The sequence below is a fragment of the Physeter macrocephalus genome, chromosome 5 (assembly GCF_002837175.3).
Source record: "Physeter macrocephalus isolate SW-GA chromosome 5, ASM283717v5, whole genome shotgun sequence".
NCBI lineage: Eukaryota > Metazoa > Chordata > Mammalia > Artiodactyla > Physeteridae > Physeter > Physeter macrocephalus.
In genome coordinates this window covers 12,239,917-12,267,742 of record NC_041218.1, presented here as the reverse complement: position 1 = coordinate 12,267,742, position 27,826 = coordinate 12,239,917, and the positions used below count along the sequence as shown (strand labels likewise).

General features: G+C 50.0%; 2 protein-coding genes across 2 annotated transcripts in view; one reads left to right on the top strand and one right to left on the bottom strand.

The window, feature by feature from the left end:
- The first annotated feature begins 269 nt into the window (after positions 1–269).
- Positions 270–1,109, top strand: LLCFC1 (LLLL and CFNLAS motif containing 1). The gene is made up of 2 exons (XM_007121628.1): positions 270–411; positions 931–1,109. The coding sequence occupies exons 1-2, from the start codon at positions 270–272 to the stop codon at positions 1,107–1,109; spliced, it is 321 nt and encodes a 106-aa protein (XP_007121690.1).
- Positions 1,110–1,632: 523 nt separating this feature from the next.
- Positions 1,633–27,826, bottom strand: part of KEL (Kell metallo-endopeptidase (Kell blood group)) — a 91,862-nt gene continuing 65,668 nt past the window's right edge. The window contains exons 3-20 of the mRNA XM_028489465.1: positions 21,992–22,071; positions 21,628–21,772; positions 21,156–21,332; positions 19,198–19,322; positions 18,752–18,898; positions 15,578–15,637; positions 15,296–15,484; positions 14,918–15,066; positions 13,219–13,348; positions 6,074–6,184; positions 4,856–4,954; positions 4,529–4,606; positions 3,988–4,088; positions 3,716–3,826; positions 3,515–3,582; positions 3,115–3,284; positions 2,665–2,760; positions 1,633–1,946 (exon numbers count right to left, since the gene is read on the bottom strand). Coding sequence (XP_028345266.1) covers positions 1,785–1,946; positions 2,665–2,760; positions 3,115–3,284; positions 3,515–3,582; positions 3,716–3,826; positions 3,988–4,088; positions 4,529–4,606; positions 4,856–4,954; positions 6,074–6,184; positions 13,219–13,348; positions 14,918–15,066; positions 15,296–15,484; positions 15,578–15,637; positions 18,752–18,898; positions 19,198–19,322; positions 21,156–21,332; positions 21,628–21,772; positions 21,992–22,071 — 2,198 coding nt within the window. The 3' untranslated portion in view covers positions 1,633–1,784. The remainder of the gene's footprint in view (positions 1,947–2,664; positions 2,761–3,114; positions 3,285–3,514; positions 3,583–3,715; positions 3,827–3,987; positions 4,089–4,528; positions 4,607–4,855; positions 4,955–6,073; positions 6,185–13,218; positions 13,349–14,917; positions 15,067–15,295; positions 15,485–15,577; positions 15,638–18,751; positions 18,899–19,197; positions 19,323–21,155; positions 21,333–21,627; positions 21,773–21,991; positions 22,072–27,826) is intronic.

Here is a 27,826-nt window from a genome sequence, read left to right as displayed (position 1 = left end):
GGCTCTGCACAGAATGGTCCACCGTGGTCATCCTGGAAGCCTCCGTTGCCCCCTGCTAGCCACTCTCCACGCTCTTGCCCGCCAACGGAACTCTCCGAGAGGACGGGATGAGGGTCTGGCCCAGGGCTGTGATGTCACAGAGCTCATGACATCAGACGTCCTATGGAAGGGAAGGGGAGAAAACGGTGCTGGGAAGGGGTAAGGGCCGGGACAATGGACAGGGGAGGGAGGAGGGGGTCCTGCCGGGCACTGGGGACTAGGGAAGGCCCATGACTTCCCTGGGCTCCCAGCTCTGCAGGGCAGCTTTCCTGGCATCCATCCTGCTGCTGCTGTGGGTCAAGGGGGTGAAGCCTCAGAAAGGGAGCCCAGGCCTGGACGAGAGGAGTCACAAAGAGAAAACACCCTCTACAGGTAGGTGAAGAAGGGGGATGATGCCTGAAGCCGGGGACCAGATCTCTTTGGAGTCAGATCACTGGTCAGGCCAGAGGGAAAGCTGAGATAGGTTTGGGTTACCGGTGATCACCCCAGGCCCTACTACTGCAGTGTGAGTGTCGTGTAAAGGGCCTAGAGCCGCGGTTCCTCGCCAGGGCCGCACTCGGGGTGTGCCGGGGCCAGTTGATGTGCATGGGGCCCTGTGAACACGGGAAGAGGCTCTTTGAAGTTCACCCTTCTCTACGTTGGTCCCTCACTCCCCAAATGAGGTAACACCTTGGAGGGGGCAGTTTGAATTGGCGGTGGGGAGTGTGTGCCCTTGAGTTGGGGCTATGGCTGCACACAGACGAGAAGAGACCCCCCCCCAGGTGGAGTATCGCCTCTGTGGTCAAGAACAAGGGTTGGGCTCCCAGGTTCCCCAACGCCTTCCTCTTTCCAAGGCGGGCCAGGGGCGGGTGGGGGGGCAGTCCTTTCACGCTGTCCCCCGTCCCGTTTCAGACCAAGATCAAGAGCAGTTTGAAGAGTACTTTGTGGCCTCCTCGGTGGGCGAGCTGTGGCAGGCAGTAGACATGACCCAGCAAGAGGACGACCAGACGTCAGAGGCGGTGGCAAGCCGTGGCCGCCTGTTTGACCTCGCCTTCTGCTTTAACCTGGCCAGCATCGTGGTTTTTCTATGAGGGACCTGGAGGTGGAGATGGTGGCCTGATTCCTGGATGAGGACCTGGACACCTGCCTCCGCTTCACGGTAGCTTAGGGACCACCTCCCCGTGGGGCTCCGGAGCGCTTCTCCCAAGGGTGGCGTACATGCGGCTTCCTGGCTCTTGCCCACGACCCTCCCCTCGGGACGCAGCATCCGAGAGACCCCGTGCTGGCCTCTCAGCGCTGGGTCCGTGGCCCCTGCCCACCTTCCTCCCCACGCTCTGAGGGCCATCTCCAAGAGCCGAGACACCGGACCCCTGCCCTTCTCTCTCCCCCAGCCTCTCCTGGCTTTGTTCAGGACAACAGGTTAGGGATAGGGAGGCAGCAACAATAAAAGTAATAACGATCAAATCCTGGAAGCAATTGGGGGCAGCTTAATTTTGTCTCTAACCAGTTTCCACCGACCTTTAGCTCATTCATTGGTTCTTTCCTTGTCTCGCGTCCTTGGAACTCTGCTTGGCGGTTTCTCTGATTTTTTTCTGCCTTCTAGGCATTGGACATAGCAGGAAAGTGTTCTTAAGAGACAGGCAGAAGCCAAGGGCCAGCTTTTATTTTTGGAACAGAAGGGGAGAGGAGGTATTGCCCTGATTCCAGGGATGGGGCAGGGAGGTGCTGATACACCTGTACTGAGGTCTCTTTGGGAACCAGCTGGGTTACCAGAGCTGGCAGCGGCTGGAGGGGTTCATGAGGGTGCCATGGGGACAGTGGAAGTGTCTGGCGAAGGCTGGGCTGTTGCTTAGGGGCCCGTGGATTCGAAGGGTAGGAGGGCTGTGAGTGTCCCGAGGATCCTGGGTGCTGGGGTCCCTACACATCACCTGGGGAGAAAGAGAGGTCCATACAGGGTAAGGAGAACAGCAGGGTATCAGGGTCATCAGGACACGGCAGACCTGGTGACCAGGTGGTAACTAGGGACAGCAAAGATAAAAGCAAGGACAGCAATGCTCCAAGGGCCACATGGAGAAAGGAAGATATTTGCCATTTGCAGGTCATTTAATCTGGCGGTGGGTATCTGGGGAGGGCTGGTCTGCGCAATCATACCATTTGTAAGTGCCCTAGAGGTGGGTCTGTTGTAAGAACACTGTGCGGGTCTTTAAGTATCCTGAGGAATTGGGGGCACTATCTGCTGAGGGAGGAGATGGCACTTAGCGGGGGTTATGTCAGGTGGGGACCCCAGTGCATGGCGAGGTCTCCGAGGAGGAATGTGGTCTACAGATAGTCTGTTGAGGCTCTTTTTGAAGGGGACCTGCGTTTCTAGAAGAAATGAGAGAAGATAAAAGTTGGGCTCATCTCAAGGAGGGATTTGGGAATAGAGTTGTCTTCCTTTCTTTGAAGGCAGTGCTGAATTTGGTATTAGAATTTAGAGTAGGATGAAGGGATGGTCCCAAGGGGACATGTGTGAAAGGAGGACAGTGGGTATCTGTGCAGCAGAGGGTTGGTGGCATTGGGGGAAGATGTTTAACGATACCTGAGTGTTCACAATAGGGTATTTATCTGACATGGACTAAGCCCTGGTGGGAGGCGTCGGCTGCCTACCTGGGCATAGCTTCGGAAGAAGAGTTGCCAGGGGCTGAGGTTCAGGTTGGGCAGGGTGGTCTCCCCACGGTACCATAATAGCCTCTTGTTGTATGCCTGGATATGGGAGTGGGATGGAGAGTCGCCCTTAGGCTCTAGACCCGTGGCCGTCTGGAAATCTGATGCCCTACACGCAATACCCAAAACCAGTCCACGGTCGCCCTTCCCAAGCTCTGCACTGACACGCTGCTCTGAGCCAGGAGAAAATGTACTTGCCATGAGATCTATGGATCTAGAAAAGAGGGCGCTATGGAGTCGGAGGGGGTCCTCAAGTTGCCACCTGTTCAGTGGGGATGTGAAGGGCAGAAAGTTTTGCTATGTTTGCCTGAGGGATGGTGGAAGGAAAAACCCGGGGACAGGCTGTCCATTCTGCTGGTAAAAATAGATCGCAGCCCCTGGGATGTGAGTTACCTGCAGCGCAATGGCCAGTCCCCCCGTGTCTGCAGCATCCTCCAGGAATGTGCGGGAGCCATTGAAGAAGGTCCCGTTGGGTAATGGAAAGGCAGCATAGTGGCGCTCCAGGCACACTAGCGCCCCCTGTAGGGCATGGGTGTCACAGGCTGGGCAGCCCCCAGGGAACACTGTTGAAAATGGGGCAAGGGAATGAAATGGTGAGGCGTGATGCAGGGGGAAAGACATGGGGGTACCACAAACTGGGCTGGCTCCCAGGAGCACTGCAAAGGCTTCAGGACTGCCCCCCCACCCCCCGTGGAGCCCTCGCACAGCCTCCCTTCTCCCCCTCTAGGCTGCCTTTGGGGCCTTCACCTGGGCTCCCGATGGCCCCGTCTCCCAATGGCCCACTGCTACTCACAGAGCTGGTAGAAGATGTGCAAAAGCTCGTGGGCCATAATGCTGCCGGCGGCGCCAAAGTTCACAGCTCTAGGGAGCAAGGGCTTGTCTTACCCTCAGAATCCTTCCAAGCTTTTGGCCCCAATTCTCCAACCATAAGTCGCGTCCATCATTCATCATAACATTGGTCCATTGCTCTTGGGAAACTGAGAATGGCCCATACCTGGGGTAGCCAGGGTGGAAAAACGGGGGCTGGAGGAGTCCAGCTGGGAAGACCACCACGTGGTCAGGTATTGAATAGTAAGCATTTACGCCCCAGGGGAGCACCTGCCACCTGTGGAAAGAGCACACGTGAATACCAGCTCTACCATTTACACGCCGTCCTTCCCAAATACCGTCACTGCTCCTGTTGCCCTGAGCCTCTGGCTTTCTTTCCTGCTAATTTTGGACGGCTGTCTTTGGGATGCGGTGTCTGTGTCTCCCTCGCCCTCATACCTGTGGTTGGGGAAAGGCTGCAGGAAACTCTGGATGACTCTAGCTCGGCGGGATCGGACACAGCTCAGGAAGGACTGCAGGAAGCTGGGTCCAAGTTGTATCTGGGAGGAGGCAGGGGGCAACTCGAATACGCGGAGACAAATGTAGATGCACACTGATACACCCTGATGCGGACATCTGAACCCAGACACATAAGCCCTGATGCGCGGACACCCCCAGAATGGTGGAAAACCAGCGCCATGACACCAGCGCCTGCGTGGTACCAACAGGCTTCACACGGACCAGCACACAAATACTCAGGCAAGTCACACGAATGCATGGGTGCCAGTGCACACACACGCTCAACGTGACCTGCAAAGATTCTACTCTTCTGTTGGCGAGATCCACAGTGGGGCTATTCGCCCATCAGGCCCCAGCAGCACCAGGGCAGGGAAGGGGTTTTTTAGGATCAACTAGGGAAAATGACTGTCTGCCACTCTGGTGGATCAGGGTGGGTGAAGAAGTTAAGGATTAAAGAGTAACTGCAAGGGCAGGAACCCACATCGTTGTATTCTTGTCTGGCTGGGTCTGGCTTCAAGGCCCATTCCGGGGCCCCCATCTTCACCTGCAGCTGGGTGACCTGGGAAGAGACACAAAGGTGGAAGGAACCTAGCTGCCCCAAGTCTTAGCAGAAGGAATCTCTCCTGCTCACTGCCCTGTCCCTTCCTTTGGTAGTGTCACCAGGATGTGTGTGCGGCATATTGGTGTTTATACTTGCCTTGTGCCCTTGTGCCTTGAGCACGCTCCTCCAGGCCCTGTGATCTCTTGATCCAACACTCAGTTCACACCTACTACCCGTTCCCACACTGTCTCCTTCTCCTGGCCTTACCTTGTCCTGGGCCTTTGCGCGGGTCTCTTCATCCATCCAAGGAAGCATTTGGAAGCGAGCGATGAGGGCATCCTTGATTGCAGTGAATAATTCCATGGCCTGTGGGCAGGACGGGGCAGGGAGAAAGAGAGAGGATCAAGACCAGCCTCAGTCGTGGGCCCTGCCCACTGGGCCTCTAGGAAGGGGCCTTGACCCTGAGGGGCTGCCAGAAGGAGGAAGATCTCAGAAAGAGAAAGTGGAAAGTGGTATCTACTAGGCGACCAAAAACTCAGGGTACAGAGAGCTGTACCTGGGGATGCGAAGGGGGTACCAAGCACAGAAGGGGGAAGGTGGGGACTGGTCACTCCTGGCACTTGACGGGGTAGACAGCTCCTTTCCGTGACACTGTCCTTTCTCTCGGCCGGGCAATCCTCTCAGAAAGTGGCGGGAGGAGGTGGACCGCCATCCCCTTCTCTGCTCTCGAGGGCCCTCGTCCTCACACCCCGTTTCTTACAGCCTGCATTTCCTCTCTCCATCTTCCGGGGTTCCTCAGCTTCGCAACAAGCTGAAACCTGCCCAGCTTCACACCCTGACTGTGTACTGACTGCCTTCTCAGCCATCTACCACCGTGTGTATTTCCTTTCTCGATGGAAGAAAATGGATGACCACACTGGGAGCCTGAGTTCGAATCCTAACTCTGCTATTTGGTAGCTGTGTGATCTTGGGCAAGTTACTTAACCCCTCTGTATTTCAGTTCCCTCTGCTTTAAAATTATAATAATAGTAGGCATTAAAGTACTTGGTGCAAAGTGCTTACAAGAGTATCAGGCACATGGTAGGCACTGAAAAATATTCAGTAGTTATTTATCGGCACTTCTGAAGATGATAGCATTCCATTCTGATGTCATTTCACATGTTGTTAAAAAAAAATCATAGGTAAACAAGGGGTAGGCTTAGAGGTCATGCAGTTCAATTTTCTCATTTTATGGTTGAAGAAACACATGAGTAGGAAAGCTGGGTGACTTGTCCAGGTCAGTGTGTGTCATGCGGACTTTGTGTCTCAGAGCCAAACCGTGCAGACCCTAGGAATGCAGCGTGTCCCTCTCTGGGTTCTCTCTCTAACTGCCTGGTTCTCTGGCCACAGAGACCATCGAGAAGAGCAAAGTCACTAGAACTAGGAGAGGATGGGTTGGCGGGGAAGGGGTGGAAGGATGTGGGCTGGGGAAGAGCCCTCACGTACAGCACTTCGGGTGCTGGGGCCGAAGGCCTCACGGACAAACAAGGCTGCCAGCGTAGGCTTGAAGAAGGCTTCCGTCTTCTCCACGCACGTCATCCAGCGAGGGTGGGCGGGCTACAGAGACAAAGCTGGAATGAATGGCTCCCGCCAAGGCCTCTTCCTCACCTCATCCACTTTCCCAGGCCAGTCTTACCTAGACCTTCACCCCCAGAGCATGCGCTCTTTGCTGGACTTTCTGGGTTTGTCTCCCTTTACTCTATAACCCCTTTTGGTGACTCACATGGGGTCATGCTGCTTAGCAAAAAGGGGCTCACGTCTCCACCAGGATTAGTCTCATGAGCCTGGGTTGGGCAAACTATCCTTGTTTATTGCCTATTGCATTTGAAAGCCAGGCCGCTGGGAGGCATCCTTCTGGATGACTGAAAGGCTCCTGGGAAGGACAGGACTAGAGCCAGCCCTCTCACTTCAGCAGGTCTGCCTGCAACCCTGTCCCCTCCCACCACGCACAGGGCTTGGGGAGCCCAGCGGAGACTCCCATCCTCCCAAGCTTCTTTACTTAAAAGAGAAATTGAAGAAGGAAAAGTCTCCCTGCCTCCTGCCTTCCTCCCCCACTCTCCAAATGGTTATTGAGGCTCATATGGTAAGACCTTGTCTTATAAAGAAGAAAGTTATCAGAGTGAAATTGGGTTTTAGATGCCATATTGTTTGTTGGGAGAAGAGGAAAAAAAGAAAAGACTAAATATACGAATTCAGAGCGCTAAGACACTTTCTGCCAAATCGGGGAAAAGGATATAGGACGAGAGGATGGACGTCTTCAACTTCAAAGGCAGAGAAATGGTTAGACAAAAACTCAAAAGAGGGGACTTCCCTGGTGGCACAGTGGTTAAGAATCCACCTGCCAATGCAGGGGACACAGGTTCGAGCCCTGGTCCGGGAAGATCCCACATGCCACGGAGCAACTAAGCCCGTGCACCACAACTACTGAGCCTGTGCTCTAGAGCCCGAGAGCCACAACTACTGAGCCCGCGTGCCGCAACTACCAACCCGCGCACCTAGAGCCCGTGCTCCCCAACAAGAAAAGCCACGGCTATGAGAAGCCCGCGCACCACAATGAAGAGTAGCCCCCGCTCACCGCAACTAGAGAAGGCCTGCGCGCAGCAACGAAGACCCCACGTGGCAAAAAATAAATAAATTTATTAAAAAATAAAAAAATAAAAACTGAAAGAGGGCCTTGGCAACTGGGGTGTTTTTTTAACACATGTTTGACCGGAGACATATTACTGCCACAGGCGTTAGTTTCTGCAAACATCTCCCGGTCAAATAATGTGTTAACAGCAGGATGAAAAGACTAAGAAACACAAAAGAGAGATGTTGGGGTGGATGGCTTTGAAGAGACGACCAAGCGTAGGCCCAGAGATGACGCAGGGTAGATGAGAAACAAATTCAGGAAGCTGGCCTAAGGGAAAGCTGAGCTGGGACTTAGGAAAAACCGGCTAACATGCTAATTTGGGCTGAGTGGGCTGAAGTCACAAGACTTCATTCCTGTAACTTATTTATTCCCCCAGACCTCCTGGCAGGCAAGGTAGTTAGGCTGCCACCACGCATTCCGGTCCTAAGGTTGGAGAGAGTTTATGGGGCTTCCGACAAAAGAGGAAATAGAAAGGAAGGCCGGTACTTCTGTCACTGAAGACACTCCCAGGCCTGCCTATTAGAACGTTTATCATTTTGGAGGTTGCTCCAGACCCGGTTGCCCACATCTGTGCGTTCTTGTCTGTCCCCTCACCACGAGACCTATTAAGGACCTTCTCCTGGTGAGGAGAAGGGACTCAGACACTTTCCATAGTGTATTACTTGGAGCTCTGAAACTCACAAATGTGAAAAACAAATACAAATAGAAAGGCAACCTTGGTCTGATAGCAATGCCTGGGTCAAGGGCGGGTGCTGCCGGCCACCTTCGGTGTCCATCCCCTGCAGGCCCCCGATCACAAGCTCGGCTCTGAGGCTGCCTTTCATCAGACTGTTGCCGGGGAGGGGAGGGCTGCACCCAGGCCAGCAGCAAACACGTCAGCCTTGAGCTTGGTAATGTGGACCTGCCTGCCCTTTCTACACCTCCTGGTTCTTGAGTTGCTTCCTGACCCCTTTTGCTGGTGCCTGCCCTCCTCTCCAACAGCCTTTGCCTGTTCCATGCTGTCGCCCACAGCCCAGGCCACGGCAGGCCCTGACCTAGTTCCTGGAGAGTATGGACACCACCTCGGACCACCCACTGCTTCCCCTGTGCCACTCTGGGATTCTTTTGGTCACAGTTGTGCTGAGTCATACGTTCTCTGTGCAGGAAAATAACTTCCAGAATCTATAAATGAACATAAGTCTCAGGAGTGGAGGCTGGCAGGTTGTAATATTCATCTGCTGGGGGTTATGAGTATCTGAGCTGTCTCTAAGACATGGAGTGATGGAGTATACCACATTGATTGAAAATAGAGAAAACGAAAAAAAAAATCATTGCTAAAATATAAAGGATAGAAGAAATACTTCAAACCCAGGATAATGAGGCTCAAAAGATTAATTTTAAGGAACAGAAAAACGTTGCGGGAGTGGGAATGTGGGAGGGCATGGGGTGGGAGTTTGGGATTAGCAGATGCAAACTATTATATACAGGATGGATAAACAACAAGGTCCTACTGTAGAGCGCAGGGAACTCTATGCAAAACCCTGTGATAAACCATAATGGAAAAGGATAGGAAAAAGAATGGATATACATGTATAACTGAATCGCTTTGCTGTACAGCAGAAGTTAACACAACACTCTAAATCAACTATACTTGAAAAAAAAAATCTTTTAAAAAAGAAAGAAGAAAAGTTGCAGATACAAGCTTAGAACCATGAGTAACGACAGACATGATAAAAATCAGGAAAAATTCCAAGAGTCTGGAGAGAAGCAAATTTTTAGTAAGGGGAAAGGTAGATTTTAGAGATTACAGGTGAGTCAGGAATCCTTAATGTTAATTTCTAAACAAAATTCTAGAATGAATCATTAAACCGACTATTTTTGAACACCTGGAAAATAATGTGTAACTACTGAGGGCCAGCAGAGCATCACTGAGGACGAATAATATCAAAATTCTTTTTCAGTGTCATCACTTTTAAAGGATCATTAAATTAGGATAAACAGTAGATCAGGAGTCACAAACTCAAACAGGGGCCATGAGGTAACCTAAGTGGGAGAAGCAGTCCAACATCAGAACCCCAGGACTAGGAGGGGTACGGCAAACCGGAGAGAGGGACGCAGCCCTACTGGCTGCAGCCCTCAGCGCCAATCATCTGTTGCCCCTGGAGACGGCGAGCTCAGTGTTGCCAGAGCTCCACACTGACGACACCAAAAAGGCTGGAACTCTGACTCTTGCTGTGCCATCACCTAATATCTGAAAGTCGGCCGTTCATTAACAGTTTGTAAAAAGCTTTAAAGGCCAACAGCACGCACCTAGGCGCCAGATTCAGCCTCAAGGACCACCGCAGTGCTCCCTCGGAACAGAGAATTCAGTATTTACTAACTGTGGATTATTAACTTAAAGCCTCATACTTGAGTTACGCCAGCTATAAAAATGAGCCTAATGCCTGTTCTACCTTCCTGTTCTGCCTTCCTCACAAAGCTGCTTGGGAGAGCTGGGCAAATACTACTTGGAACGTGCTCTGTAAGTTCTCAAGTTCTACCCCACTCTGTTGGCATTATTCTGATCTCAAGATAGCAGTTGGTAAAACCCAAAAGTACATCTTTGTGAACTCGATGGAGAAGTCCACGTTCAGTGACAGTGTGATCTGAGTGGATTCTGACTGGCTGATCCATAAGGGAACATCAGTGATTAATGACTCCAAGTTAGTACGAGCTTCCCCGACCACCCCGCTGGACACTGTAGCACCTCCTCACCTAGTATGCCTCTCTCTCTCTCCTGTTTTATTTTTTCATAACACTTAATACCATCCAATATGTTTTATTCAGCTTACTGTCATTCTGCCTCCATTAGAATATAAGGGTTTGAGGGCAAGGATTTTTGTCTATTTTGTTCGTGAAGATTCCCAAGAGCCTAGAGAAGTGTCTGGCATATAACAGGGGCTCAATTAACATTTGTTGCATAAATGAACTGACGACTCTACGCTAAGTCTTTAATAACCTGATCCAATACTCTTCCCTCTGCAGAATTTTACCAGTAATCTGGATGAAGATGCAATAAATAAAACCATGAATGACCCGAGGCGGAAATAACAGACCATCGAAACAAAGGCTAAAATTACCTGAATAAATTGGGATGTTGGGCTGAACGTAAACAGTTCACATTTAATGGGCAAAAATGTGAAATTCTGCTTTTAATTCCCCAAACTCAGCTTCTCAAGTTTAATAAGAGAAAGACCTGGCTTAACAGCCAGTTTCATTGACGATATATTCAAAAGTCATAAACAAAATATGGTCAGATAATGAGACCTAACAGTCCTTCTGAATAAGGGCATTATCCATTAGAATTCGTTCAGAAGAATATGGATAGACATCTGTAATTAATAACCATTGGATAGAAATACAAATTTTGGTCAAATCAAGGCCAAAACCTTGGTGATATCTTTGACTCCACTTTCACTCTCACACCACACATCCGTCAGGAAACACTGCTGCTTACCTTCAAAATATGATCTTTTAAAACATAAAACAGATAAATCCCTCTATAGGCCCCTGTTACATGCAGAGAAAAACCCAGCTCCTTACAGTGACCTCCCAGGCCCAGTATAATCCCCTCCTCCCCTCTCTGATTCCCTCCCTACTCTTATCCTATTTGCTTTCTCTGTTCCAGTTGTGCTGGCTTCCAGGCTGATTCTCAAACCCCCAGGCCAGGCTCCAGCAGCAGTAGGGCAGCCTTGCCTGCAAGCCCAATCACCTCTACTCAGCCAGAGCCACCAGGAGGATCCCTCACACTGCACCAAGCCCTAGCCAGCCTGCCCCATGCCTTGTTGCAATGAGATGATATCCCTTTCTCTGCCGGAAAACCCGTCCTTCATCCTAGACACTGCTTCCGTCCTACACCCCCCCCCCCCCCCCCCCCCCCCCCCCCACCCCCCCCCCCCACCCCCCCCCGCCGGAAAACCCGTCCTTCATCCTAGACACTGCTTCCGTCCTACACCCCCCCCGCCCCCCCCCCCCCGTTCAGATATCCCACTGATCATTTAAACCCACCCTCATCTCTCCCTCTTAGGAATTCCAAGAGTATCTAAACGAGAGTTTTCTCAGAACCCAGTGACGCCCATTCATTTACTTAGCGTATGACTGCTTTTGTGTTACAAGGACAGAGTTGAGTGGTTGCAACACAGATCACATAGACCACAAAGCCAAAAATATTTACTATCTTGACCTTTATAGAAAGAATTTGCCAGAGCATTTTTTGTTACCACCCACTATTTCTCAATCCTGCACAGTCTGTGGTTAAAAATATGGCCTCACGGATCAGACAGACCTGTTTTGGAGTGTGTTCTTTCACTTAGTAGCTGTGTGGTCTTGGGAACATGACACGTCCTTTCTGAGGACCTCAGAGTGGTTCTGGGAGCAGTAAATAAAATAAGCAATGCCTGACACAGAGTAACTACTCAACGTATTTCAGCTTTTATTATTAATACGTGTCATACCTGGTGCCGTCCCAGACAGGTGAAAGGGCTTCACCAAGTCACAGAACTATTTGATGGTAGGGTTTGATTCAGCTTTTAAGCCCAAGGACAAGTATATATCCTATTAGATATATAAGGATGTTTATAATATGTATATAAAGGATTATATATGTGTATAAAGGGTGGCGACTTTAGCAATTCATAAGCCTTCTAAGTTTTTTAAGTGTGAACTTCAACGTTGGCATTCTGACACCTTTCAAGAAGTGCCACCAGGCCATGGTTCTGGGATTTCCAGGAAGCTGTGTGGTGCCAGGGATTCTGTAGCAACCCTAACTAAGAGGGGTTGGGGCTCTGTCTCATCCGAGTCAAGGGAAAGGCTGAGCCAAAGGTTCCTGGTGACTAGCCTACCTGAGCGAAAATTCTAGGAAGTTTTTTGGTTTTTCTTTTTTCTTTTAACAATGATTAAGCACACAGACTCTGGAGCCAGACTTCCAGAGCTCAAATCCGAGCTCTAACAACTTACTAGGTATATCACCCGGAGCAAGATCCTTAACCTTTGGGTCTCAATTTACCCATCAATAAAACAGGGACAAAACGTTCTGCCCACCTCATGGAATTGTGAGGATCAAATCAGCTCCTCTATCTAAAGGGCTTAGAAAAATGTCTAGCACATTTGAAAGACTCAATAGGCAATAACTACATTCCAGTCCCTGTGTTTACAATTCCCTTCTCTGAATTCCACAGATATTTCAGGTTGCCAAAGCCATGAGTTTCTCCAAGGCACAGAAATGGTCCACAAATTACTGAGAAAAGAAACCCAGTGATTTTCAAGACTACCCTGAGGCCTTGCCTGAGGCTGGAGGGCATCTTATGTTCTAGACGCCTCCTCTTGGGATTGGATGTGTCGACCTCCTAGGATTTCAAAGTTCTCAGTAACTGAGTATGGACAGAGTAGACTTTGGTTAGTGGAGCGCGTTTGGTACAGCTCCCTCCTCTGATATGGTGGGATCTGCACCACGAAGCCCACGGTGCGGCTGACAGAACCCTCGGGGTGTCAGAGATGAGCTCTCTGTGAAGCACCTTTGCACACGGAACACTGGAATCACCTAGACAAAGGGAAGGCCCCTGCTCGCTACACCCGCCTCTTACTCCAGTGAACCCTAGGCTGCATGTCCGGCCCCTCAAATCACAGCGCTCAGGATAACCAGGTAAATAGTCTAGGGGTCATGACAAAGGAAAAGCAGGTCTTGATCACTTTAGAGCTTTATATCTGGACTTTAACACTCAGCAAAAGGCCCTCGAGGTAGCCAGACGTGTGCCTAAGGGTCTGGTCCCTGGTGCCTCAGCTCTCAGTGTAAGCCTTGAGTGCTTCCACGAGAGCCCAGAGACTGCCCCAGTGTCTATCTTCATGCCCCTCCCTGAGGGGGCTATGCCCACGTTTATCCCCCAAAATGACAGATGCTCCTTTAGCCCCTGATCCGGGAGAATTCCTCCCCTCCTCTCCTCACCGTGGGTGGTCGTCCTGTCAGCTCCCCCAGTTTCCGGCTCAGCAATCTACGTGCCTCTTGGAATTTACTGTCCAGGGCTGGAGAAAGGGTCCCCACCAGACCCAAGATCATGTGGCTCTGCAGAAAGTCCCTGTGGAGAGAAAAGAGACCCACAATATACCCCCGGGCTCTGGGGAAGCCACCAGAAAAGCTTCCCCTTGTATAGGTCACCTTGATACTCCCGGGGAAGCCCTTCTCTGTATTTATAGAGAATAACTACTTCACACGTGACTACATCAAGAAGGGCTTTTCTTTCTATCTTTTTTTTTTTTTTTACCCTAGTTTAAAAATACTTTATTGCTAACAAATTCCAAAACGATTAAAGTATCATCAAAGTTCACTGATCACAGATCACTTTAACAATTAAAATAATACTGAAAAAGGGTGAAATGTTGCGAGAATCACCCAAATGTGACCCAGAGACATGAAGTGAGCAAATGCTATTGGAAAAACAGTGCCCACAGACTTGCTTGACACGGGGTTGCCACAAACCTTTCATTTGTAAAAAAACCACAATCTCTACAAAGTAAAATCCAGCGAAGCAAAATTAAATGTTATCAGCTATAGTCACCATGTTGTACATTAGATCCTGAGACTTTGCTCATCTTACAACTGAACGTTGGTACCCTTTCACCAACATCTCCCTATTTCCCCACCCTTCAGCCCCTGGCAACCACTGTTCAAAACTTCTGTCTGTTTTAAGAAGAGCTTTTCTTGATGTGGGTTGGGCTGGGGTGGAGAATGATAGAAGAAAGAACCAGATGAAGAGGTGGACCTCTCAAGTCACAGCGGGGGGGAAGGATCTGGGCTAGATGAAGGCTGGACTTAGATTCAACCAAACAGATTCAGCTACCTCCACAACCAAGAAACCTCAGCTCATCTTAAGATGCATCTTCTAAGAGCAACAAAGCTGGGATCCAGGACCTTTCTCCGCCCTGCTGGCCACTCTCTCACCGGGTTTGATGTGCATCCTTACACAGACCTGCGTGCATGGTTGTTTGCTTCTCCCTGAAAGAATTTCTAGACGTTGCTGCCACTGAGTTACTACGAAGATGCGCTTTGAGCCCAAGGCCCTGGAAGGAAGCCACTGCCTCCAAGTAGTGGCCACACAGTATGAGGGGCAGCAGTGAGCCCAACACGGAGCCTCACCCTCCCTCCTCCCTCGACGTCCTGATCTTTCCCACAAGGGCCCCGGAATCCTCTCACTACAGATGAGAAAGAGCCTCTCCCACAGGTTCTTCCCAGGCTTCACCGCCTCCATCTACTCATCCCATGTACCTCCTTCTCCCACCTACACCCCTCAGCTGCTGACAAGACATAAATGCCCAGCTGTCCCCAGCAAGTGGCCTTTGAGCATCTCCCACAGCTCAGAGGTTCTTCACAGGCTGGGTGCTACTCCCAGCAAACCCCATGTCTTGTCAGATAGCTGGATCCCTCATTATGTGTGTGTTTCCCTACCCCATGCCCCCCAAGCCCCTCTTCGTGCTTCCACCATGTCCCCCTGGGCCGTCCAGTCCACCCCCTCTCTGCCCCCATATGGCCCCAGATCCCTCCCATCTATCTGCAAGGCCCTTACTAGCCTGCATTCTCCAGTCTTCTTTGTCCCCGAGACCTCCAGTCCTCGGACCCTCTTTCCATCACCCTCCCACGTGGGGCAAACCTGTGCTTCGACAGCTGCTTTTCAACCAGTCGCGACATGTTTTTCAAATACTCCAGGTCATGGACTGCGACGGGATGAGAGGGGCTCAGGGACATTGGTGCGAATGTCGCTTGCAAGCAGGACAACCAATCGATGGCAGGGGCCATTTCCTTAAAGGAGGGATACGGAGGCTTGGGGGGACAGGAAAGGAGGAGAGGGGCCGTAACCTCCCTCAGGTAGGAAAGGGAGCGGGGGGGGCTGTTGAGGGAAAGGATGGAGCCAGGAAAGTGAGGGATGGAATGGAATTAAGGAAATACGGAGAAAGAAGACAAGAAGGTCAAGAAAGTTTGGGAGCGAGACCCTCCTGCCCATCTTCCTCCAGTCCCTGGTTCAAGGTACCTGCAGTTGGTCAATCGTGACCACCTGGAAGAGCTTTCCCTGTGCCTCCTGCCGCTCCGGGGGCCTCAGAAACTGGTACAGCTGTGAGTTAATGGAGATGGAAAAGGAGGCGTGTTCTCCCACCTTGTTTGGGTCTCCTCCCAGCAAGGTTCCCAGGCGATTCAAGTAAGTCAGGTATTCCCGCAGGATCTGGGGGAGACGCAACCTCAGTCAGAGCCACCATCGGCCCCTGGCTCTCTCTAGCACAAGAGGTCAGGACCTTGATCCCCGGTGCCATCTTACCTGGGCATAGTTCATTTCCTGCTTTTGCTTGAGGGGAACGTCAAACTCTGGCTGGTCTATCTGGACACAAGAGAGACTGGGAGAAGTGGGGAAGGTGGAGGAAGGAGAGGACAGGTGTGGGGAGATTGGGATTTACTGGGAAGATGGCCCCAGGAGATGGACTAAAGGGGGCACAGAGGAGGAGCCAGACAGCAAAGAAAGGCAGGGACTGGGGGCGAGGGACATGGGGGAAGAGTACAGACATGCAAGTGTGCAAAGAAGGTATTTCACCAGTTTGGGGGTGCTCAGCAAGAGAGAAGCATAATAGCCCATGTCCCGTAGGGGATCACTGTCTGTGCCAGGGCCAGGTCTAGGGTAAAGGGAGTGAGATACCCGTCTCAGGTGCAAAACTTGAGAAGTACTGAAAACTCAGTAATCAAGATTGATAATATCTTAATTGAAATTTTAAAAATCTAAATTAATGCTAAAAATCCCCACAGAATAAAATAGCAAAACTTTGCTCATCATGTATTTTTCCCAAAACTCCACAACGTATTTTTGATCATTTTTTTAAAATTGTAGATGTTTCCCCAAAAGTCCGCGATAGAGTTTTGTTTTTTTTGGTTTTTTTTGCAGTACACGGGCCTCTCACTGTTGCGGCCTCTCCCGTTCCGGAGCACAGGCTCTGGACGCGCAGGCTCAGCGGCCATGGCTCACGGGCCCAGCCGCTCCACGGCATGTGGGATCTTCCCGGACCGGGGCACGAACCCGTGTTCCCCGCATCGGCAGGCGGACTCTCAACCACTGCGCCACCAGGGAAGCCCCGCAATAGAGTTTTGATCCATTGTTTTTTCAAAAAAAAAAAAAAAAAACTATGATGAACAAAAAATTGATATTTTGTTCGTCATGGATTTTTGCGTTGATTTTGACATTTTAAAAAATATTTATTGAAATACTATTTATCTTGATTAGTGAGTTTTGGTACCCTCTTAAATTCTGCACCCCAGGCAAGTAGCCCACTACCCTCACGTGCTTCACCCTACTTCTGACATCGGTGTGTCCTTGTTTCTATCCCGAAGATCTTTGCTCGCACGTTTTTTTGTTTTACTTCTCCAACTTCAATATCCTACTCCCACCTGGAGCTATATACTTTTCTGCTGTCTTGAATAAAGCCTTCACTTGACTCCTTTGTCACATCTTCTGTCCCAACTTTAAAGAACTAAAAGTCATCTATGCCTTTGCTTCAACTCCCTTACCTTCCTCCTAACTCCATAAAATCTGAGTCCATTTCCATGACTATTCTGATGCTATGTCTAGAAGGTTTCCAATGGTGTCTTCTCATTCCTTATCTTCTAAGCTCAGAGGTCTCTGGAATCAAAGACAACCCCTCCCGCCTGAACTGGTCTCTCCCCTGTCCTTCGTGGCTCAGCCGAGCTGGTCTGACCCCCGCCTCCTGACCGCTATTAACTCTTCTCCGGCACCAACTCATCGGGGTGCTCCCTCTGTAGTCCCCTCTCTCTACCTGTATTTCCCCTCAGAGACCATTCAGTCTCAAGGTGATGGGAACCACCCTCCTCCCATTCACACCAAACCAACACTGTGGGGTCACTGTCTAGTTTCTCCATTTCTCTTACTGATATTCAGTCAGTCACCAGGTCCTGTCGAATCACCATGGACCATCCATCACCACTAGGATGAGGATGTAGGTAGTTGCCTACGTCCTCACGCCTGGCCTCACTTTCCATTTCTGCCACAGTCATCTTAGTTCAGAATCAACGTTGCTCATCTAGCTGCCTCAGCACCTCTAGGTTGACCTCGGAAACCGCTGACTGTGCTTGGGCTCTATGTACAGCCATCGTATTTGAAAGGCCTCGGTAGCTCTTCTTTTTCTATTACGTCAAAAGTTATCACCTCAGTCCAGTGTCGCAGGTCGGGCATAATCAATCTCAACTTCATGTCTTCGGCCTTCCTTTTACCTTCCACTGCACCCCACCCCTACCCGCAAATCCTCTGTTCAACAGACCAGCCTCCTTGCTCACCCCACAGAGGGGTCACAACATTCCAGGCTCTGCCCTTAGCTCAGGACTTCCCCGCAGCCCTTATAAGGCCCTTTAGCTTCACTGTCAGCTGTACGAATCAAGCAGGCTTCCGCACTCAGCCCACACTCTCCCTTCCTTCGAGCTTCTCCTTAACCGTTTCAGGTCTTAACCAATTTCCAAAGGCCACACCAGTTAAACTCCTCAGCACACCCTTGAGAACTGAATTGGAGGATGCCTCACGTGCATCACCAGTTCTTGTATATTCATCCTCATATAATTTCGTGGCATTTTTCAGAGTAGGGGCCAAATATACAGGGTCACGTTGCCTATCACAATACCGATGCCTCCAAGGTTTTAATTTTTTTTTACCCGCTCAGCAAACACCTGGTGTGGGCCTCTAGATGCCTGGCCCTGTGCTAGGTCCCGAGGGCCTGAGCCGAATAAACCGTGGGCCTGTTCTTAACAGGCTCAGCCTTCAACACAGTGCTAAATGCTGAGATGACGGGAAATCGGAGAACAGAGGGGCTCACCTACAGCTCAGCCGGGCTTTCAGTGAAGATTTCCGGGAACGAATAGCAATCAGGCCAAAATTTGAAAAATATGTATGAGTTTTCCAGGCTGAGTGTGCGAACTGAGGCGTAGCGTTGCAGGCCAAGGGAGCCATGTATGCAAAGAACTGAAGGATATCCTTGGAGCTGTAAGTGAGCGAGCACGGCTTGGGGTATAAGGAGGAGATAAGGCTGGAGGAGTTTGTAAGGGTCAGACTTGCAAGGCTTTGCTAAGGATTAAGAACTAGATCCTGATGACCTAGTGAGCCATTTAAGGCATTTAAACAGAGACAACAGCATAAGTAGCTCTTGGTTTAGAAAGGTCCCTCTGGGGAAAATGAAAACTAAATAATAGGAGGGCAATACTGGAGACAGGGGAACTAGCTGAGAGACCCTGGGGGTGATTCAGGGAAGCAACAAGGAAGACCAAGACTACTTCTGTCTTCCCAGAACTGGCCCTGCTGCTCCCTTCCCTAATCTCACCTGGCTCTCACATCAATAATTTCCCTAAAGATAAGTCTCTTCCCTGGATTGAACATTTTTCCTCTCAGAGGAAATCTGAGTCAGGCCCAGGTTTTACTGCATTTTTTTGCCAGTGCCTCCCTCACCTGGATGACTGGCATGTGTGGAGGGGTGGGAAGAGGTCGCAAATAGGCTCTGAAGAATGGGAAGTGACCATAGCGACTCATCAGAAGGCTCAGAGTTCGGTTAAAGTCTAAGGGAGTCCAATCACCGGAGACTGGCCAGCCTCCAAGCTGGGAAGGAGAGAGAGAGGGCTCAGCACAGGGACAGTCTCTGAGACCAACCCCACCACCACCATTGCTACTTCCTGACCTCTACTCTGAGTCCCTTAACCCCTTTAGGGCTCCACCTCTATCCCTCTTTCCCTACCCTCACCCAAGGTCCTAATACATCCACAGGCCAGTGCCATTTCCATCTCCCTCCCAAATCCCTAGGAAAGAGACCCATCCTCTAGGGGGCAAAAATGGCAGCCTGGAGCATATGTTGGTCTTGCGTGTTATGCATCCAGAAAAGTTGACGCCCCAGGTCTCACCTCCTCAATAACTTGTCTGAGGGGACCAGCCCCTGCGGCCTCAATGGCACCTGTGTCCATGCAGGAGTTGTAGAATTGGAAGGCTTTCTCCTCCCCAGAGTCCAGGCGCCAGGAACCTGGGGCTTCTAGAAAGGAAGTGTGGGAGAATTAAAGGAGTGGGGTAGCAAGGAAACCAGCCGGGAAGGTGGGAGACAGAAAGGTTACAGGAAAGGGAAGACTTCCAGGGATAAGGCGGGAAGGGGAGAAAGAGAGGAATGAGGAAAACTGGGAAGCCGGCTTGAGCTGGATCAACTTGATGGAAGACAAAGAGCTGGGAACGGGGGCACGGAGAAGACACAATGAGGAAGGGAAAGGAAAGGTGAGGGAACTCCCTGGCGGTCCGGTGGTTAGGACGCCACACTCTCACTGCCGAGGGCCAGGGTTCCATCCCTGGTCAGGAAACTAAGATCCCACATCCCACAAGCCGAGCAGCGCGGCCAAAAAAACAAAAAACAAAAGGACGAAAGGTGAGAAAGGAAATAAAGACGAAAAGACAGGGGAGGAAAAAAAAGAGATGGAATAAGTAGAGTATGGAAAAAGGAGATAGTAGAAATGAGAGGCAGGAGGGAGATGAATGAAGGAATTAGAAATATTGGGGAAATCAGAGGACTTCTGAGGGATAGGAGAGAGGAAAGCTCATGAGGAAATGTTTAGCAAAGAGAAAAAATAGGGGCAGGCTCCCCTAGTGTGGACCCTCCCCTCTCTTTGATCCCAGTAAACAAACAAACACAGGACAATAACCCAAACACAAACCCATCTGAATCCTCCACCTTCTAATATCTAACACCTCTCCCTCAGTCCCCCTGACATCCTTTCATTCTATTATGGGCAGCAGAATTTGTCCGAAGCGTAATTTTTCGTTTCATCTCCATACCTTAAGTGAAAGCGTGCCCCTCTACCATGCAGGGAATACCCACCTCCACTTTTTTCCCATCAAAACAAGGAGGGCAAAGGGATACATTGATTTCTTCCAGATTCCAACTGATACTGTCAACAGGTTCTCTGGGTTCCCATACGCAGGAAATGCATTCCTTTTGTTACACGCTTCCTCCCAAATCCCCGCCACCATCCACCAACTTCCTGGGACCAACTTCCTACTTCCTATGTGGCCTTGGTTCCTCCCTCACAGTTTTCCTCTCAGTTCTTTTCAACACAGCCACCATCTACAGGAATCTTCTTACCTCCAGGTTTTTTTAACTTGGGCCTCCTCTCCCTCCAGCGTCTCTTCTGTGCCCATCTATACTCATTCCCTTACACACAACCCAATAAAGACCCCTCCATCACTTCTCACCCACTACGCCAATTCTTTCCTACCACCGTCATCTCCAGTCACTCATCTCCATCATCCCAGTTCAGCTTCTTCCAGTTCAACTTGCACACCATGGTCCAAGGTTTCAGGGAGAACAGGAGACAATGGTGAGAAGAGGGGGGCTCTGGGAAGCGATGGGAGGGAGAGGATAACACTGACAAGGGCGCATTAGGAGACAAGAAGGGTTTGAAGGCTGGACAATGAGAGTGATGGAGAGAAAGATTAAAGTGCAACAGGTGAGGAGATGCCAGTGTGGGAAGACACCTGGCATAGGGTAGAAATAGAAAATTTAAGGGAGATAACACAGAAGAGGGAACTTGGTGAAAGGGAGAACTTGGAGAGAACGGAGCAATCGTGGATAAATGGGAGAGGAGAGAGGACAGGGATTAGGTAAAGAAAAGGTGAAGGGAGGGACAAGAAGAGATGGAAGAGAGGTGGTACCTGCGGTGAACTGTACGGTGATGGAGAAGCAAACCTAGCAGTTCCCTGAGAGCCAATGGAGGATGGTGCAAACCAGGTGTTCCACAGGCACACAGCCTTGGAACAGCTGTGATCATTCTAGGCCCAGCGGCACCCATGGCAAGAGAATCTTCCACCCTGATTTCCTTACCCAGTATTCTCTGAAGTCGGCGCTTGTTCTCCTTTGCAAGAGCCTGAAAAGAACTAGTGGTCCTGTTGGTGTTTCCACAGGCAAAGCTAAAGAAATCAGTGCAGGGGGCCACACTGGTGTTTCCAGAGGCCAGGTAAAGGCTCAGGAGGTCCCGACACACAGGCGTCTCACAGTGGGCTGTGGGGAAAAGCTCAGAGCTGGGAAAGAGAAAGTGATGAGGGCTCCCCCAAGGGGCTAAGCAAAGGAATGTCTGGTGAGGGAAAGGGACAGAGACCCTGGTGAGGAGGAAATGGTCTGACTGGCGGCCAGGAGCGTGATTCACGAGGGGGAAGAGGTCGGGAACCCGGGGCCCCGGAGGGTCAGGATGAGTGGCAGTTAATGGACACGGAGCCTCAGGATGATGGATGGACGGCCGGGGTCCAAGAATGAGGGAGGGCTGAGTGGGTCGTGGGAGATCTAGGATCTTGCTTACCAGGACCACAGCCCTGGAAAACGTAGCCCCAAAGCAGCAGAGAACCACCAAGGATTAGACTGAAAAGCAGGACTGTCACTAGCGCTCGCCTGGCCATCGCCCACTGTCTGCTCTGTAAAGTGGGCAGCCCCTCTTCTGGAGATCTCTGCGCAGAGAACCAGGAGGTGAAAACCACAAGACGGAGAGGATTGGGAGAGGGGTGGGGGAAGGGAGGGGAAGAGGAGAAAGAAGGGACAGTTAGTGCTAGGGCCCCTTTGTATGGAGACAACACCCCTCATTACCCCGAGCCCAGCCCTCTTTGGACCCCTGGGAGCTGGCAGGGTTGCCGTAAATCTGCCCCGCACAGGTCACAGAGGTCACTTACCTCCCGTCTCCTGCGACTTCCCGCTCCACTCGCTGGCTCAGACCCCATGGTTCTGCCCCACTCGTCTCCACCGTCCTGAACTGAACGAGGAGGAGGGAGGACAGAGAAGCTGGTTCAGGAAGGGGGGATATTAAAAGAGAGTTATATCAGGCCATTTTGACACCTCCTCCTGCTCGCCTACCCCCCCCATACACACACGCACGCACACGCACGCACACACACGCACACTTGTGTATCTGCATGCCAGGGCAGTGCTCCCAGAAGTGCTTCAGAAGGAACCTCTCCCCTAATGGTAACCCTAAGCTCCCTCCCTCCCTCGCCCGTCACCTCCCTCTCCTTCACCGTTCCTGTTCTCCAAGCCTCACATCCCTCCTCTCCAGGGGCAGGCAGGGCACTCACACACACCATCCAGCCCCACCTCCCACCCTAGGCATCTGAGTCCAAAAGGGAATGGCTTTCTCCAGGGGACTTGCCGTCTGTCTGGCCTTTTCTCTGGCTCCCAGAATCCTTCCTGGTCCTGCTCTAGGTGCTGAGTCTGAGGACAGTGATCCGGGAAGCGGCCTCCCTCCTACCCCACCCCAGTTCCTTCTTCCTGGAGAAAGGGCGCTTCTGCCACCTGGCGCCCCTGTGCCCACTCACAAGCCATTGGCCTCTGGGTGGAGCCTGTTTATCAGTCAGGAGACACCCCAGCCTCTCCTCCTCCCTTATCTCAGCCTCTCAGAGGAGACGAAGGGAGGGAGACTTCACTCCCCAAGCAGTCTTGCCCTGGGTGGCTCCTCTCGCCCTGCTCTGTGCCTCTGCTTACAGAGTTTCTTTATTTCTGAAATATTCTTTCTTCTCTCCTTCCCTCTATGATGGCAACCTCTCGAGTCCTTCAATTCTCAGGTCAAATGCCAGCGTCCCTGGGAGGTCTCCCTGCTCCCTGCCCATTCCCCCTGCTCCCAAGCATGCTTGATGTCTTACCCGGTATGTCAGAGCCCTGCTGGTGGCAGGCAGAGCAGTCCATGCAAAAGCCCAACAAACTAGGAGATCTGCTAATTACTAGCCCTGTGACAATGAACAAGCCACTTAAACTCTGAGGCAGGTAAGTTCTGTCATTTGGAAAATGAGGATGATATTTGCCTTTGAATATCTCACACGGTCTCATACCTTCTACAAAGAATAAAGTGTGGACAAAGAATGTCGCCTGTCATCTTAGTAAACAAAGGATGTTACAGTCATAAAGCCATTAGCTACTGTAGCCACCCCAATGGTGCACGCTGAGAGGACTCAGGATGGGGAAAAACAGGATCCTGGCCCTAGATAGTAAAGTGCATATGAAAGGAATAATTTCTATAAGTCCAGACTCTTGCACCTTCCATACATAGAAAGGCGCTAAATTCATTAACTTGAGATGTCTGGTTTTTCTTTAATTTAGCAGTAAAACTCCTAAATATCCTGGCTCCTCCCTTACCTCTTTGGAACAGTCCCTGAGAGCTGAGAGGCTGCACCCTGGGCTTAAGTCCTCAGTAAGTCCATTAAGTAAAACATAATTCTCAACTTGTAGGTTGTGCATTTTTTTTCAGTCGACAGAGGCACGGACTGACCCTCTAGTTCTATTACTCAGGTGGCTTGTATCATCGTCTCCCTGTTGACTGCAAACTCTTTGGTAGCAGGGACAGTGTCCCTTTTTCCCTCACACCCACCTAAGATGTTTCGTAAATACTTGTAGGAATGAATTGCATTCTAAGCCAGAAATTCTCTTTCCCACATCATACCGAGTCCTCACCTGGGGTCTTAGCACATTTCTGAAAGAAAGTATTTCACCTCTGTCCCTTGTTTCCCCGTCTCAGGCAAAATGGAACTTACTACGATAGTCACACTAATGACACCTTGACAGTATTTCCCCATCAGCACTGTGCTATGGTGCACTTGCTAGGATGGGGTAAGGACGGCTCTGAGGCTGGAGGAGAGGAACAAAGCCCCTATGCTGATGGGCGGCTTATTGTAAAGCATCGTGAGAGTCGGTGGAGAAAAGGCACAACTTCGCACGTTAGGATAAAAAGGGGCTGAAGGATTTGAGGAAGAGTGTGACATAATGAAAATAATATCTGCAAAAGGCTGGCGTGGTCCTGGGGACCTGGATTGATTAGATAAAAGACAAGAGAAGCGGTGCCGGTTCGGTGGTACAGGAGTGATGAAGTGCTGCCTGGCCCAGGGTGAGGGCAGGAGGAGGGGAATACATGGAAAGAAAACAGAGAGGAAAAGAAAGTCAAGGAAACCGACTGAAGGGGGGCGGTGTATAACGGCCACAAATGTGCTCCGGGTTTACTTCTGGATGTCTAGGAGGACAGTGATGCCAGTTGGTTAAGGACTGAGAGCAAAATGATGATTCAGGATTTTAGAGGCTTCTGGTCTGTCTGGATACAAATCCATCGTGCCTTCTCTATTCCCTTCTCCAAAAGTCCAGTACTCTACCCATGGACTTCCAGCTTCCTTCACACCCACTCCCCTTCCCCACTCTTTTTCCACCAACCAAGTCCTCTGGGCTGAAGTTTCTCTAGGAAAATGATAACAGGGCCAATTCAGATTGGCTAAGGGCAAGCTGAGGCACAAGTGCGCTGTGGGACATTAGCCCTTGTAAACAGCCCCCCTGGCCTGGGCTTAGGCTCCGAGCCAAGCGTGGAGATACAGCCGCCAGGCCACCCCTCCCTACCCTGCTGCCACCTAAAGGCAGAGTAACCTCTGTTCTGGTTGCTGTCTCTGGAGCAGGAGGCCCCTTATCTCCCCCGTCCTGGTCTGCAGCGTCATCTCGGCCACCGCAGGCATTCCCGGTCCCACCGAGCACGTCCACGCAGCCCAGAGGCAGCTCAGCTCACAATCAACCCCAGGCTCAGGGAGCAGACACACACTTACCTTCGCAGACACCGCCTCCTGGTTGCTCTCGCTGTTCCGTCCAGTCCATTCTAATCCCAGGATCTTTTGTTTGATACCATAATGATGTCCAAATAATAAGGGCAATATTTACAACAACATTTTTACTGACTACTTCCTGTGGTGCAGGGACTACAATAAATGCTCTGTTTTCCTATATTTTTCCATTCAGTCTTCACAGTAATTCTATGAAGGAGATAAGATCTATCTTCCCCAGTTTACAGATGAGAAAACTGAGCTACATGGAAGTACAGTAAACCTACCCAAAGTTATAAAGTCAGTAACAATCAGTGGGGAGCGGAACCACAGCCTTACCAATTGAACCTCTTGGTCATTAAGATTCAGTTTTTGGAAGTCTCTTCCTAGTCAGTCTTCCTTTCTCTAAACTCTTTAACTATCCTTCATGGCTTGACCTTGTTCTGTGACTGCCTTGGGGGCTGTTATTCTCCAAGCACTCAAACATCTAATTTCCCCTTTTGAAGGTTGTGGGCTTTGCTGTCTGTCCACAATCAGCTACCATCTACAGTGGTTAAGGTATCAAAATCAAGAATGGGCCTTTTATCTACATATGGTGGCACTCTCAGGTGTATACATCTAAGATCACTTGATTTTGGTGATAACAACTAAGAAGCTACCTCCTAAGGGCAATAAACCTGGTTCTGAATGAGCCAGAGGAGGCCTTGATGTCACACGCCATGCTGGGGATTGACAAGACGAGGAAGAACGAGATTCCTGGGTCAGTCTGGGGGTATCCTAACTGCTCTTTCAAAAGAAGCTATATTGAGAGGTGGGGATCACGTTTGGGAAAGAAGAATTTGTGACTTTTGAAACAGTTTCAGCGGCAAGTGATGGAATGCTCTTAATATTTTAATTTGCATATATACTTCTTCTTTTATAGATATAAGACTAAAATACATAATCCCTGTTCAATTAAATTAGTAAATCAACCAAAAATATATTTAACAGCAATAGTTCGGTTGGTACTGAATATGGCAAAAACTTGAAAGTAATGCCTCAAAGACTGAAGTTTCAAATGTGTACATCAACACGTCTCAAAAGGAGGATACTTGTCCTTTACTTTTCTTAGTATTTTTTTTTCCAAGCCATCACCCTCTTCTTCCCAATCCAACAGGTGTCCAGGGCAATACTCTGGAAGCACAAGACTCTAACTGACACAGGTATCAATTCAATGTATGTGTCCTCAAAAAGAATTTGCATAAGCTCTTGCTAAGTCTACTGTCTTCGTCAAATAATGCCATAATAATGCCTTGTTAACATATCACTCAAAACTCAGTGGTTGCAAAAACAAGCATTTATTCTCATGATCAAAGATCTGTGTGTCGCCAGCTGTTCCACTGATGTAAGCTGTGTTCGTCTGTGCTTTGGGCTGCATTTGGGTGGGCCTGGATCTAGGCATTAGGTTCCTGCAGGTCTGTTGCATGTGTGTTTCTTCCAGGGCCAAGGCTGAAGGGGCAGAAGCTAAGCAAGTCATGTTTTCCCATAAAGAATCACCAGAGTGCAAGCCTGAAGCCAAACCGTGCAAGTAATTAAGACTCAGTTTTTATCATGTTTACCAGTGTGTCATTGCTCGAAGTTAATCACATGGCCAAAGCCAACATCAATGGACCAGAAGAATACTTTCCTCATAGGAGGGCAAGAGTAGTGATTATTTGCTAAATAATAAATCCAAACCATTGCAGCACCTACTTCATTGAAAACCTTACATACTCTCCAGCTAGTGTGAGGGGTTTGGTTCACCTGTGTGGTAGCAGAAATATTAGCACCCTAGGTGAGACCAGCAAAAATCTACACAGAAAAGAAATGGCAGGAACCCAAATGGTTCAGCCTTCTATGTGAGGAAAGCCCACAGATCTTTACGTCACACAAAGCACAAAGCGTGGCCTTTGTTTCATCTGCCCTCAGGCACTGCAGGGCATCTCAGGACATGTGGCAATGTGGCATCCCCTCATCTATGAACCTTTACACCAGCCTGTCCACACATGCAAATGTCATAACGCCACCCTACTCTTGCAGAAAAAATTTTTTCCAAAACTCTTACCAATTTAATATTGAATTTGACCACTTAATTTCTTCCTGGTTCTCCTGCTGACTCTCGGCTCTGTCCCCTCTTTTAGGCCTAGCACACATCCTTCACAGCTGATGCCTGAGCTTGTTTACGCAGATTTAAGTTTGTACACACTGTGAAGATTCTGGCTTACACTCATGCCTTGGATCTTCAATTCCTGGCAGAATCAGGAAAGGTCCTATAATCCAGCTCCATCCCACAGAGTTTATTCTCAATCTCCAACACTGGCTGGATAATACCCCAGGTGGACCATAAATGGGGATTACAGGTGGTAGAAATCCTTTGGAAACCATGAATAGAAAAACTCCAAAATCAAGGCTAAGTCATTGGTAAGATGTGTTGAGTTCAAGAACTAGAGACAGAATGAAGCTGCCAGGGGTTGGCAAGGAAACTAGGCTCCAGAAAACAGTATCCGTATGGTAAGCCCTGACAGGTGGTTTTTGGTTTTTTTTCCTTTTTTGGAACGCAGGTGCCTGACTCAAGCTTAGATTGCCTAGGCGTCCATTTCAAAGAGGTGTCCACTTCAAAGCCAAATATCATCAGCCATACATAAAGGGCCAGGCTGCCTCCCCCAGTGAGGCTGCTTTGTATTAGAGATCCTGGTTGATTTCAGTAACCGACCATTTGGGCTACTTGTTTTTTTTCTCTTCCCAGTGCTTTAAATTCCTGCTCTTGTTTTAAATTCACCAACAAAGAGCGAGCCACAAAACCCTAGGCCCTCACCCTCAACCCCAATAAAAGCAGAACCCCAGGGCTTCCCTGGTGGCACAGTGGTTGAGGGTCCGCCTGCCGATGCAGGGGACACGGGTTCGTGCCCCGGTCCGGGAGGATCCCGC